General features: G+C 32.6%; 2 protein-coding genes across 2 annotated transcripts; both read right to left on the minus strand.

The window, feature by feature from the left end:
- Positions 1-1,595: 1,595 nt before the first annotated feature.
- Positions 1,596-3,497, minus strand: LOC105331156 (uncharacterized). Its single transcript, XM_011433241.4, has 3 exons — positions 3,152-3,497; positions 2,568-2,797; positions 1,596-2,032 (listed from the first exon to the last, which is right to left on the minus strand). Exons 1-3 carry the CDS (start codon positions 3,164-3,166, stop codon positions 1,714-1,716), a joined length of 564 nt encoding a protein of 187 aa, XP_011431543.3. The 5' UTR covers positions 3,167-3,497; the 3' UTR covers positions 1,596-1,713.
- Positions 3,498-9,269: 5,772 nt separating this feature from the next.
- Positions 9,270-13,473, minus strand: LOC117690016 (uncharacterized). The gene is made up of 4 exons (XM_066070132.1): positions 13,218-13,473; positions 12,678-12,854; positions 11,794-11,893; positions 9,270-10,831 (listed from the first exon to the last, which is right to left on the minus strand). Exons 1-4 carry the CDS (start codon positions 13,234-13,236, stop codon positions 10,345-10,347), a joined length of 783 nt encoding a protein of 260 aa, XP_065926204.1. The 5' UTR covers positions 13,237-13,473; the 3' UTR covers positions 9,270-10,344.
- Positions 13,474-15,436: the final 1,963 nt, after the last annotated feature.

The following is a 15,436-nucleotide window of genomic DNA, read 5'->3' on the forward strand; positions in this document are numbered from 1 at the left end:
CAAAAAAAGAGAGATAACATATTAAAATGAAGAATTTTTCGGAGAAAAATGATAGGATTTTATGTTCAAATAGAGAAGGTAGGAATAAACAAAGTGCACGTTAAATAGTATTTGAATTGGTTATTGAATACGTGATAAATTATTACACGACAAATTAAAAAAAAAAATGACTTGTCCTAGGTGTTCTTCTGGTTAATTTTCCTGTTTTCATTAATCAAAAGGTAGTACACAGAAAAAAGTGGCACACAACCTTGAGCTGTACATAGAATTATCCAGTGCGCCCATATTTAGAAGGGAAAAAAATCATCAATCGTTCAATGACTATTGTAGATGTACTTATCTATATTAAAGATATACATTGTCAATATAATTCAATGAAGTTCGTAAAGTAAAGTTCGATAACTCTATCACTCCAAGAGGCTTTAGATTTAGTTCACATACATCTGTCGTTGTATATTTTTCTCATTTTAAAAAATATATAACCTCTACCCAATAATACACAAGGTGTGTTTTATTAGGAATATATGTATATATACATATATTTAATATATAAAGTCAGGTGCTTGTGCAGATGATATACCTTGTCCTATTAGAGTGTCATAATATTTCTTACGATAACACCACATAAAATGTACAAAACTAAACAAAAAAAAAAACAAACAAAACCAAAATATAGCATCATGCGATACTCAGAAAGATTCGATCACGAAGTTGGCCAAGTAGCTCAATTCTTCGTGATTGAAGTTCTTATGTTCGATTCTCTTATCCCACACTCTAGAATTTTACCCAGACCCGTTACAACTCTGCGATCATTCTTGTTAATTCACCCCTGTTCTTTTTGGGTTTGTTTCCGTCAGGGCTTTTTGATTTTGGTTTCTTTTCATATATGTCCATTTGATTTTATATGTATTTAAACTTTATCTTTGTAAATCTGACAAATAGTTTACTGATTTTGGAAATGCTTTGTTAAATACCGAATATATAAACTTACGACCTAATTGGATTGTTTCCTTAATGACCTTTTTCTTGATGAACAAAAATTCTATTAGCAAATTAAGATATTCATACTTCATAGATAAACGGATTTGCAAGTACTGTGTGTACATGTTCACATATGATATTATATAATAGGAAAATTGCGTTCTGAACAAACACAATTCTTTCCTTTCCTTTCTTGAAATATTGTTATCTGACATTTATGCTATAAATGATTTCTGTGGTCATAATAGCTATGAGACCCATAACGACATTTCCAGTCTCCAGTTCTCTATACAGAGTCTGCGGTATACAGCTTTGTAGTTTATGTTGAATGGGTTTGAGACACGTCACCGAGACCAAAATCAGAAGAGCAAACCAGTCCTCTCTCAGCAAAAACTGTGATTAACAGGACTCATGATTTTAAAATCTTTTGAAAAGAATCGCAAATATCGAAAACCTAGTGATGAAACAATTGGTAATAAATTATTTTCGACTTAATTTTGGTGAAGTTAAGGCTCGAATCCCAAACCTGCGCATATGACTCGAACACAACCTTATCTCGCGAGAGAATTTCAAAAAAAGAACTAACAAAAAAAATACAACATGAAACCACATGGTTGCGTAAAAAAGTATTGTATATTTGAAATATCAAAGTTACATACATGTATACATATTGAAGAATGTGTAATTTTTGTACAATTTTGGCATTTTTATAAATCCTAAACGTATGGTTCTTTATCGAGGTGACCTAAATAACAAGTCCGGCACATTGTCTCTCTCTGATTCAAGTTTCAAGTCTTTTATTGAAGAATGTGTGGTTTCGTCCACAAATGCAGACTTTTCATAAATTTCGTCGAAAAAGTAATCGTCGCTGGGAGCGGCACCCCCCAGGCGCGTGTCGATGTCGTCATGGTCACCGATAGAAAACAGCTCCCGCTCAGTTCTTGGCGGCGGAAGATCCTCCTCCACGTCATCTGGATCTAGTGGATGATGGCTGCTGGACGTTGTTCTTACACGGGTAAATTGTGTTAATCGTACACATAACTTGGAGTTTCTATTGAAAATCACAAAATAAAACGCTAAATCATTACACATGTAGATGTACCTAATAATTGAATACGAATGCAATCAGGTAGCCTACATGTAACTATAAACAGATATGTTGTAAAAGCTATGTTCTGTAAACTCAGTGTCACATTGTGTACCAGATATCAGATTTTCTCGTATTGATTTTGTTTATACTTCTACTTAACTAATATGTCCTTTTAGGGTGTCACGTTTTGCTTGAATCTATTACTGTTCATAGTATTAAAGCAAATTGTTGTACTGTTGCAAGAGTTCTGTGCTTTTTATAATAAAATTATACATGCATATAAACTTTTATAGAATGTTGGTTAAAGAATGAAATAGTGATAGTTTTAATAAAGAGTGTACAGATTTATCAACCCAAATTTTTAATTTTTTTTGCAAAGCTATAATATAGAAATCATAAATACATGTATATACCACCAGCTGCCCGCATAAGCAGTTAAATACATCTACATGCTTGTAAATATGACTCAAAAGCTGTGTTCAAACAAATCACTCACCTGAATTTTTTGAAAGTTACATAAATCAGTATGATGAGAGCGATGAGGGCAATGAGACAAATGACGATTATGATAATCTCCAGATCGTCTTCCGGCAGGTCGCCACTGTGTACATGTGCTGTGTTATTGGTCGCCGACGAAACATGCTGCGTTGTCTGTGGCAAGGGTGTGCTCGATGTTGCGGCTGCGTTCGTTATTTCTGTTGCTGCTGCTATTGTTAAAGTTGTTGCCTGTTGACAAATAGGCTGAGGTTAAGGTAGGTGAACATAACATTTGATATACAATCCTATCGGGTGCATGTTTTGCAAACAATATATAAACCGCCATGTTATACTGATTAACTCTTATCGGGTGACATGCGGTTGTTTTTGTTCAACTGGACACACTTATATTGAAAATCAATACTATGACAGGGATTTTTTTTTTATGTTAACCTGTGGTTCGACATTTTCACTCACTAATTTGTAGTTTATTTAGAAAAATAGAATGTACATATGTTATCGATTAATTACATTATGAATGTATGATCATTAATAAAAACATTGCTAAGCCTATCTGACATAAAATAATCAGTAGTATTTTACCTTGGTTGTTGTCATTTTGACGACTCATTAGCTCCTTGTAAAAAAAAGGAAAGTCATTTAAATTCTATAATTTAGAATTCATCCTTAATGAAATATTCCGTTCCACATATCGAAAATATCTTCGTTACAAAACACACACCCCCTAACGCAAGGAAGTAAATAAAAGAGCACACGTATTCGAAGGGCGTGATTGTGAATTGGGGGTAATATAAAATTCATACGGCACAAGAACCTTGTACTGTCTGATACAGGTTAATAAATGCTGTTGTGATGTGTACCCCTCCACAGTATTGACTTATCCCCCGATAAGCTACTACTACCCACACTGTATATGAACTGCACGTTTTACCTGAGAGAGAGAGAGAGAGAGAGAGACTTCTCGTCTTATCCTAACGTGAGCGAGCGTTGACTTCAGCTAGGGATATGTAAGTAAATATTTCCGCGTTATCATTACGTTATTTTATTCTATCCTTGTGTAATGGTGTTGATTTTTTTCCGTATTGAGATTTTTCTTAATCTAATACGTTTTTCTATTCAGATAACAAAATAAAAATAATTTTTAAACCAAACAAAAAACACGTATTTTACCGAAGTTTTATTACAGCACAGATCGTTATGATATATTTATAACTAAACCTTATTTATTGAATATATACCAAATATGTTGTTAAAATGATGTTACAATGATTTAAAAAAAAAAAACATAAAATAATTCAAGAATTTGTTTATATATCTCCAACCTTATGTCTCTCTCTCTCTCTCTCTCTCTCTCTCTCTCTCTCTCTCTCTCTCTCTCTCTCTCTCTCTCTGAGAGACAATTAGAGAAACTCAGCTCCATGAGATAAATTTTATTACGCGTCTTTTTTTTTCTGTAAAAAAAATCTATAGAATCGCATTTAATAAGGACCTAGTAAATATATGTATTAATCATTTAGAAATACGTCTAGTCATGATAAAAGTAAGGATATATTATCATACAAATCTATTGTTTTAGTTATTTCCTCAATCATATTTAAGGTCTTCCGTTTCCAACGGAAGACCTTATAGTGATTGTAATGTTTCTTTTTATTAAGGTCTTCCGTTTCCAACGGAAGACCTTATAGTGATTGTTAGGTTTTTTCTTTCTTTCTTATTAAGGTCTTCCGTTTCCAACGGAAGACCTTATAGAGATTGTAATGTTTTTTATTATTATTTTTTTCCCATTTTTTGTCCACAAGATATCTCAGAGATGGCTGGATCGATTTACTTCAAGTTTTCAGGAGTGATAGTAAATGAACGTATCTCGAGGCGTTTTTTTCATTTTTTCAAAATCGACTTCCTGTCGTCCGTTTCCTGTCCCGCGACAAAAAGCTTGTCACATCGAGATCTCAGAAACGATAAAGATTTGAACATCATAACTTTGAGGGATGATAGACCTATAGTTGTAGATGTGTTTAAACACTTTTGTTTTGTTCGTCGTAACTTCCGGTCGTCACCGGAAGCTCTTCAAAAATTTTTGTTTTTACGTATTTAATTTATTTTCCATAGAATAAACATATTAGTATAGATCCTAACATATGTCATCTATGCAATGTTAAATAAGCAAAAAAGTTCTACTTCCGGTGAGATATCTCGATTATCTCAGGAAGCTTTTTTAAAACATATTTTGTACCCGCAAGTTCTCAGGTACTGTACGTGATCAAGACACAAAACTTTCACTTATCATAGACATTTGATTGAAGATGTGTTTAAACAGTTTCATTTTGTCTTCCGTCACTTCCGGTCCACAGCGGAAGAGTTCAAACAAATCAAACTGTTTATCCGTTAAACTGTTTTTACTTGATAGTTTTAGCTACTTTGATGAATAATAATGTAAAATAGGAAAGCAAACAAGATATAAAAAATTTAAATTTCATTAAGCACTTCCGTTTGTCCGTTTCCTGTCCCGAGACGAAAAAACCTTATATCGAAGAGATCTCAAAAACGGTAACGACTTCAACAACCAAACTTTGTAGGATTATAGGCCTGTGTATGGACACGTGTTAAAACTATTTTGTTTTATCCGGCGTAACTTCCGGTCGTAACAGGAAGTACACCAAATTCTGATTTTTTAAAAAATATGTTGGTTATTTAGCATGGAAGTAACATTTTAGTTACAAAAATACAGGAGGTCATCCACACATGTTTAAAAAACCAAAAAAAGTTATACTTCCGGTGAGACATCTCAAATATCTCAAGTAGCCTTCTTTTAAAACAAACTACCCCCAAGATCCCAGAAACAGTGAGAGATCAAGACACAAAACTTGTATGGATAATGGACATTTGAATGAACATGTGTTTAACGGGTTCCATTTGGTCGTACGTCACTTCCGGTTTTCACTCGAAGTGTTCAAGCAATAAAAGGTTTTTTGTTTTGTTTTAACATAAGAATTTTTTTAACATTTTACTCAAAGTGATGAACAATAACGTATCATAGGTAAATGTACTTAAATACGTATTTTCAATTTCTTAATCACTTCCGTTCGTTCGTTTCCGGTCCCGAGACAAAAATCTTTTCTCAACGAGATATTATAACTAACAAAAACTTGAACATCCAAACTTTGAGGAAAGACAAGGCAATGTATGAAGATATGTTTACTATGTTTTGTATGATCCGGCGTAACTTCCGGTCGTCACAGAAAGTACTAAAAAAATGACGTTTTGTCTTTTTGTTTTGTTTATTTCTTGGGATTTCCTTTACAGTATGAATTATATCCATTTTCTGTTTACAAGAGAAATGGATCTTTTGTACAGATTTATACATGAGGAACGGAAGACCTTTTTGTTGCTATAGCAACAAGAGTCTAGTTATTATTATTTTTTTCCCCTTTTTCTCTCGTGAATTTCTCAGAGATGTCTTGATGGATTTTTATAAAAATTTTAGGAATGACATATAAAATAAAAAGATCTAGAGGATTTTATTTAAAAATACTCTAAATTCACTTCCGCTCGTCCGTTTCCTGTCCCGCGACAAAAAGCTTGTCACTTCGAGATCTAAAAAACGGTAAAGACTTGAACATTCAAACTTTGTGGGATGATAGACCTATAGCTGTAGATGTGTTTAAACACTTTTGTTTTGTTCGTCATAACTTCCGGTCGTCAGCGGAAGCACTTAAAAAATATATTTTTTTACGCATCAAATTTTTTGTCCATAGAGTAAATATATAAGAATAAATCTATACATAGGAAATCTCTGCGATGTAATATCAACAAAAAAATTCTACTTCCGGTGAGATATCTCAATTATCTCAGGTAGCTTTTTAAAAACACATTTTGTACCCGCGAGATCTCAGAAACTATAAGCGATCAAGACACGAAACTTTCATGGATGATAGACATTTGATTGAAGATGTGTTAAAACGCTTTTATTTTGTCTTCCGTCACTTCCGGTCCATACCGGAAGAGTTAAAAAAATCGAGCTGTTAATCAGTTTAACTGTTTTCCTTTGATATTTTTTAGTTAGATAAATGAAAAATAATGTAAAAATGGCAAGTATACAAGAAATATTGAATACAATTTAGATTGAACACTTCCGTTTTCCCGTTTCCTGTCCAGAAACCAAAAACCTTATTTCGACGAGATCTCAAAAACAGTTACGACTTGAACAACCAAACCTAGTGGGATGATAGACCTATGTATGTACATGTGTTAACACTATTTTGTTTTATCCGGCGTAACTTCCGGTCGTCACAGGAAGTACACCCAATTTTGATTTTTTTTAAAATATTTTGGTTATTTAGCATTGAAGTAACATTTAGCTATAGAAATACAAAAAGTCATCTACACATGGTAAAAAAAAGATCTACTTCCGATGAGACATCTCAAATATCTCAGGTAGCCTTCTTTTTTAAAAACAAAGTACCAACAAGATCTCAGAAACTGTGATAGATCAAGACTTATATAGATAATGGACATTGATTGAACATGTGTTTAACGGGTTTCATTGGGTCCTACGTCACTTCCGGTTAATACTTGATACGTTCAAAAGCAATATAACTTTTTTTAAAACTTTTAACTTTTTCAAAAACATTTTACTCAATGTGATGAACAGTAACGTACGTAGGTAAATGAATTAAAATATCTACTCTCCGTTTCTTAAATCACTTCCGTTTGTTCGTTTCCTGTCCCTAGATAAAAACCTTTTTTCAACGAGAAATTATAACTAACGAAAACTTGAACATCCAAACTTTGAGGAAAGACAAAATGTACATGTATCCATTTTCTGTTTACAAAATAACTGGATTTTTTGTGCAGATTAATACATGAGGAACGGAAGACCTTTTTGTTGCTATAGCAACAAGAGTCTAGTTATTATTATTATTTTTTTCCCCTTTTTGTCTTATGAATTTCTCAGAGATGTCTTGATGAATACTTATAAAATTTTCAGGAATGAATGAAAATATAAACATCTAGAGGATTTTTGTAAAAGATTTTCTAAATTCACTTCCGTTCGTCCGTTTCCTGTCCCGTGAGAAAAAGCTTGTCACATCGAGATGTCAGAAACGATTAAGACTTGAGCATCCAAACTTTGGTGGATGATAGACCTATAGTTGTAGATGTGTTTAAACATTTTTGTTTTGTTCGGCGTAACTTCCGGTCGTCACCGGAAGCACTTCAATTTTTTTTGTTTTTACGTATTTCATTTATTTTCCGTAAAATAAAGATATTAGTATAGATCCTTACTTATGTCATCTATGCGATGTTAAATCAACAAAAAAATTCTACTTCCGGTGAGTCATCTCAATCATCTCAGGTAGCTTTTTTAAAACATATTTTGTACCCGCGAGATCTCAGAACCTATAAGTGAGCAAGACACGAAACTTTTATGGATGATAGACATTTGATTGAAGATGTGTTTAACCGGTTTCATTTTGTCTTCCGTCACTTCCGGTCCACACTGGAAGAGTTCAAACAAATCAAGCTGTTTATCAGTTTAACTGTTTTCCTTTGATATTTTTAGTTAGATAAATGAAAAATAATGTACAAAAGGCAAGTATACAAGAAATATTTAATACAATTTACATTGAACACTTCCGTTTGTCCGTTTCCTGTCCCGAGACAAAAAAACTTATATCGACGAGATCTCAAAAACGGTAACGACTTCAACAACCAAACTTTGTAGGATTATAGACCTGTGTATGGATACGTGTTAACACTATTTTGTTTCATCCGGCGTAACTTCCGGTCGTCACAGGAAGTACACCAAATTCTAATTTTTTTAAAATATGTTGGTTATTTAACATGGAAGTAACATTTTAGTTATAAAAAATACAAGAGGTCATCCACACATGGTAAAAAACCAAAAAAAGTTCTACTTCCGGTGAGACATCTCAAATATCTCAGGTAGCCTTCTTTAAAAAAAAAACTACCCCCAAGTATTCAGAAACTGTGAGAGATCAAGACACAAATCTTGTATGGATAATGGACATTTGAATGAACATGTGTTTAACGGGTTCAATTCGGTCGTACGTCACTTCCGGTTTTCACTCGAAGTGTTCAAGCAATAAAAGGTTGGTTTTTTTAACATTATAATTTTTTCAACATTTTACTTAATGTGATGAACAATAACGTATCATAGGTAAATGTATTAAAATACGTATTCTCAATCTCTTAATCACTTCCGTTCGTTCGTTTCCGGTCCCGACACAAAAACTTTTTCTCAACGAGATATTATAACTAACAAAAACTTGAACATCCAAACTTTAAGGAAAGACAAGGCAATGTATGAATGTATGTTTACTATGTTTTGTATGATCCGGCGTAACTTCCGGTCGTCACAGAAAGTACTCAAAAATTGACATATTGTCTTTGTGTATTTGTATTTTTGGGGAATTCCTTTACAGTATAAATTATATCCATTTTCTGTTTACAAGAGAAATGGATCTTTTGTACAGATTTATATATGAAGAACGGAAGACCTTTTTGTTGCTATAGCAACAAGAGTCTAGTTTCCCATTATAATTGTGAAATAGTTTTGTGTATAAGGGACATAATTTTTTTTATTGAACTATTTGAAATCCTTTTTTTCATTTTAAATTTATTAATATTTTCAAATATACAATAATAACAAGTACATGTATACAACATAATAATAATAATGATAATAATAATAATAATAAATTTATCATTGTACATATAAACAGTAAAATTCATTAACTAAATATAAGCTTTGAACTTGGATATTTGTCATAAGAACAATTTAAAGCATGATAGTTCCATAAGTATTCCCTACATACGAATCTACAAGAACTTATTGATATGCAGTTAATGAAATGAAAAATAAAGTTGAATTCTTACAAAACATAGATTTAAATACAAAACTATTTAATAGTAAATAAAAGTATTCGGTAGGATTTGCTACTACATACCGTTAAGCACAGTCACTTTGTCACTACCGCAATGTGTGAAGAGAGACTCTCTAGTACATACTTACTTGACATGAATTTGTATGAATCGGGCGATATATATTTTGGAACTTGTGACCAACTTCATTATCATTTAATTGTATTAAAATATGTTTTAACCAGATCGAATTATACATGTCTTCATTTTTCCACATTTTCCGTACGTTCTCTTAAACCCGAAAAAACAACAACCGGAACAAAACGAGAACCAGCCCACCCACCTAAACCCACTTCGAACTTTGAGGATTTTTTTTTCTATGATCAGTTGTTTTAGAAACAAAACTGACTTTCATAATCACACCATGATACCGTGAAATTAATAACGAGATACTAAATACAAAACCAACATAGTAAACAAAATGCCTAACCGGATATTTGATATATACCACAGTTGTATGCGCATTCGTTAGTTTTGGTATTTGAATGTATAGACTTTATCTCGAGGTTTAGAAAACGTAGTGATAGCCTCCTGTGATTTCTTTACAGAGCTAAAAAGACCTAATACCTTTGAAATTATTAGACTCCGTCATATGTTACACGAATGAGCGATAAAGTCAACTGTATTTTGACTTTTTATTTAAATAATTACATGTACTTGTGTAACATACACACATATCTCTGTAGTAGTCATAAGAACTTGTGTTCGAACCCTTTGTATATTATATTAACAATAAAATAGTTTAAATCCATTTCCATTTTATAAAGACATATATCTCGCCTAAAACTATGCAAAATGATTTTCACTCATGGGTGTTTAGAACGTTATCTTCTCTATGTTTTCATATTTTCATAATTAGTTTTTCTCACAGCATTCAGATATCCGTTTTGTGGGCTTGGTTCTAGCCAATCATCATGCTCATAATCAGGCACTGGCAGAAACTCATTACAATCTCCTACATGGCATGCCTCAAGGTAGCAACCTTCGTCCGCATTTTTTACTGGAAATTTTGAATATCTTTCAGATCTAACCGACGACCCTTTCTGAATGTATTCTCCAATGCCATTATAATGTTTATGATATAGTTGTGGTTTTTCAATATTTTTCGGTTGGCTGTACACCTCCCCGATTTCCCAATAACCATTTTCGCTGCTATCGGTCGGTGTGGTGTATGTGTTTAACTGTGAGGTGGAGAGAAGGCTTCCACTCACGCTTGGGCAGACGTTTCTGCTTTTACTCACGCTTGCGTAAGCATTCCTGCTTACTCTATCGCTTGGACTGATCTCTACGAGTTGGCTCTCTGGATGCTCTCGTTTATATCTTTAAAGATAATACAAGAATAAGAATTTCCTACGAATAATAAATACAACTGTTTTCATATTTATCCATCATTGATAAAGGCAAACACTTCGAACTTTCTTTATGCAAACAAATATAATTACAACGGTTTTCTCTCCATTAAAAAAAATTATTTATCAGGCAAGTAACATCGTTTTTTGATCACCTGTTGTTCGTCGTCCGTTTGTCTGTCCGTCCGTCCGTAAATATTTTTAAATTCCGACTTTTTTTAGAACCTAACAACTAAGCCAAACTATAAACAAAGCATCCTAGTGGGAAGGAAATCTTAAAATTATAAAAATTAAGGACAAAAACTTTCTCAAAATGGAGAAAATAATTAAAATATGAACAATGGATGTGTGTCTTTTTAAAATCTTCTGAAAAACCACTGCACGAGAAACGCCAATATTTACACCAAAGTTTATATATATAATGAAAATTCTAGATTGTAAAAATCGTGTCCACCTTTAAGTAGATCTTAAGATGTGATGTCCAGTAAAGTAGCCTATTTATGTATTGTTTACTATATTTAAAATCTTGGAATGCAATACTTTTAAGAGTTTCATATTTAATCATTTTGATATGCATGTAGAATGATACAAGAACTTTTTCATGTGAGCGAGATAGCCCATGAGCCTCTTGTTGAAGATGGAGGGGGTAGACTTCAAAGTCCTAATCAGTGTGAAATGAGGGAGGATGACTCCGTATTATCTTAAACATCCAACTCTGTTAGTTTGTTCATTATCCTTAAATTTTTTATATGTCTCCAAGAGGTGGGGGAGCAACTTATCAAAAATTTAAAATTCTTTACATATAATTCTAAGAAAAAATATCTGTTGTGAGTAAAAGGAGTAAAAGAAGTATTATGGTGTACACCCTTTTACCCTCTACTCTGATGCTACGCGCCTGGTAATCACATTTAAACAATTTTATTTAAGTCATACCTTTTGTGCATGCGGACAGAACTGATTGTTATGAGACACAGGAGAACCATTATTACTCCCATGAAAGATATTGGAAGCATTATCTTGATTTTGTCGTCATCTACAGAAATCAATATTTAGAACTATCTCAAATAACAGACGCTGTAATGGTTTAAAATGCAATGTGATATATGATAAGGTTTTTTTGTCTTACTAGTTTCAACATACATGTATATCATATCATTATGTCGCAAACTTCACATATAATGCAAACAAAGCCAAAGGAGTTAGGTTATATAAGTGGGTTTTTTTGTTTGTGTGTGTTGGGGTTTTTTTGTGAGGGAGGGGGGGGGGGGGGTATGCATGTCGTCTTCAAGTAGTGCTAATCGACCGACATCAATTAAATTATTGTTTATGTCACATATGGACAATCTTTAAAAATACACATATCCGTTAAAGACGTGCTATTAAAATTGATGAAAAGGAAAAGGACAAAATCAAAGTTTTCTACATTAATACATTATCATTCTTTAGTTGAAAAAAAAATCACAGAGCTCAAACAGATTTCTTACGGATATTAACAATGTTAAAATTTGATATCACTGTCACTCGGAATACATCGCACAATTTTTCAACTTCAGCATCCGGGTAATTTCATAGATCTATTTATATAAAGATATATATAAATAGTTTAAAAAAGTAATTTTGAATGAACATCGTTTGAACCCTAATGAACAATAAATAATAGAGAGATATTAAGTTAATATTGTGCATCGAAGATATCTTGGGACGGAGTGTAGAAGAAATCATTATTGGGAACATAACATTTTACAGAAATAATATTTAGAGAAAAACATTTCCATATATAACACTTATTCAGAAAAACAAATTAAAAAGAAACGAACCTTTGCACAGTTGGTCAAGATCTTCATTCCAAGTTCCATTGCTGCTGCAGACTACGAATGGTGGGTCCGACTTTTTATATCCATTGACACACCAATAACCACACGTAGTATTCATTTCAAAGGTGCAACCAGTGTACAGGTGTAGGTAACCGTTTGTAGACGACTGGCACTTCATAACTGAAAAAAGTGTGAACAAACACTGTTTCGATTTGAAATGAAATCAGAAGGTAGGTAAAGGTAAAAGATTTAAAGGTTGTTCTGTTAACATGTAAACTATATAGATTACATGTCTAGGTATTTTAATGTGCAATAAGTCTTACGGATATTTCCTTCAACTCAACAAAATTTAGACAGCCATTTTTTTTCAATTTTTGTTCCTTAACAAAATTAAAAGAACTTAGGTTCTTCGTAAGTTTCTGGAGGATAAAGAAACATATAGCCCATATTTAAGTTCAGTGTAGTTTTCAAAGTGCAAATGATACACTATTCTGGTCATCTAATGAAATTTGACAGCGTAACATAAGGCAATTTCAAACTTACCTGTCTCTCTGTCTCTCATATTTTCCGACTTGAAAATGAAAGTACATATATATACATAAAAATGTTCGCTAAATTTTCGCTAATACGAATAGCCTGCTGCGCATACAAACTAATAGTTTTTGTTTCAAATACATACAGTCTTAATCGACAAATTAATTATGGTTTTCTAAAAAAAAATTGATACACGAATAAGGCATATCTAAGGAAAACACTTCCGGGTAGGGTTGGATCTTTCATCGTAGCGGTTCAAAATACTTTTGTTAAGCGATCCGTTTATTTTGGCTTTTAAACTGAAGAGAAAAATCTAAGTTTTGATACGCAATCCACTATGTAACCTATAGGTGTCCATTCTGTTAAAAACAATATGCAGAACTATACATAATGGACAGTGATACTCAAAGATAAAATTATAAGATTATAGGACGGCTTTGGGTTAAGACAATATGTTTGTCAACGATCGAAGGCAACAGATTTAAAATCATTATATCAACACCTGAAAGGCACAGACAGCAGTGCAGGAGAGAAACACTGTATTATTCGTAAATTATCTAATATTTTAATTATCTACTCCATCTTTAAGATTTAAAAATCACAATTAATCTCCCATATCACACTTACTAACACATTATAACGAAGATTGAACACATTTAATGCAATATCTTAAATTCACATTCTTTACTTATCTAAATAAATTCTATCAACGTCCGAGCCCCCTCTTTCCTGGATAAGACACCCAAAGCTCATCTGCATGAGGAATTTCCTTCGTATAATCTATCCACAATTTCTTTTTTTCGATTGGCTTAATTCATCTTTTTAGCCGGGTTCTGCTGAAAGCAGAGTCCTAGCTGTAGGCAGGCAAATCGCTAATGTTACTATAAATAGCACAACTTCAAAAGTAAACAAAAAAACAAACAGCTTCAAAGTAAAAGCTTTCGCTATACCAAATAGTTACCCAAAGAGCCTCGTTTTGTCAAAAAAGTTGGCAGTTTGTTTTGTTGTTTAATTTCGAGAGAATTGTCTAATATCTTTTTTAGTTTTCTTATTAAAAACGTGTTTTAAAAACAAGACTTTGCATTTTGGACACATACAATGCGCATGAATTTCCATGAACTACTTTGCTGCGCGTTGAAGAAATGAGGATTGAATATATAACGTTGCAAAATTCAATGCAGCAACTATTGAATTTTCTTCTACTAAACAGACATATTTGTGTTTACAGCCGCTTACCACATTTAGTCGCTCTCTGACGCTTTGCCGACAATAAAAGCAAGAGACAGAGAGAGGGGGGAGGGGAGAGAGAGATTTTGAGTCTTTACTACACAATATGCATAAAGACACACCAAAAGAGCCCGGCTTTTAGTACTTTGATTAAGAGACTGTTATCAAAATCATAATTTGACACTGTCATTCAATTTTTCTGTCTCCAAAATATCACTCATACAACTATCAATGAAACAGTTTTAAAGTTTGAGTAATAAAATGCTACCTTCAACAGAATAAAAGGTATCGATGTTACTCAGTAGAAGAGTGAAGGAAAATGGAATTTTTGGACAACAACATAAAAACCCTTGATACGAGCATACCTAAAATTATCCAATACGTGAAAAAAGAAACAGTATTAATTTAAAAGAAGACTGAATTTGAAAGAATTAAAAAATATAATTGTATTGTTGAGAGGTTTTCATTCGGGCTTCGATCAACTCTTTCTCTCATTGTGAAAAGAACTGATTAAACTTGAAATTTAGATCATAGTTTCGCACTGTTTTTAAGATACTTCTTCATTATTTCAAAAATACATTATAATTGGAAAGCAAATGTGGCCGTGCCAAGATCAATTCAACCTTTGTGCCTTAACGTGGCTTTATATCATCATACCTAACTGTTTTTCTTATATACTTGTGCTTGTATCATTGTATTGGTGAGCTTTACTTTTTAACTGAATCAACTTTATTTTTTAACAACCCATACGTCCTGTACAGAGCATATAAATGTGCCTCATCGCATCTTTAATTTCACTGTGTCATTGCTGTAGTAGATATTGAGGTCGGATCGTAGCGAGATGGAAGATGTTATAATACGTTCACAATAGATTAATAAAATTAATTAACCGCTACATATACTATACTATATATACAAACAAATACATCATCATGTTTTACTGTTTATCTCATATTCTAGTGTATGTATCATTTTATTGGTGAGCTTTATTTTTTAACAGA

The sequence above is a fragment of the Magallana gigas genome, chromosome 8 (assembly GCF_963853765.1).
Source record: "Magallana gigas chromosome 8, xbMagGiga1.1, whole genome shotgun sequence".
NCBI classification, from domain to species: Eukaryota; Metazoa; Mollusca; class Bivalvia; order Ostreida; family Ostreidae; genus Magallana; species Magallana gigas.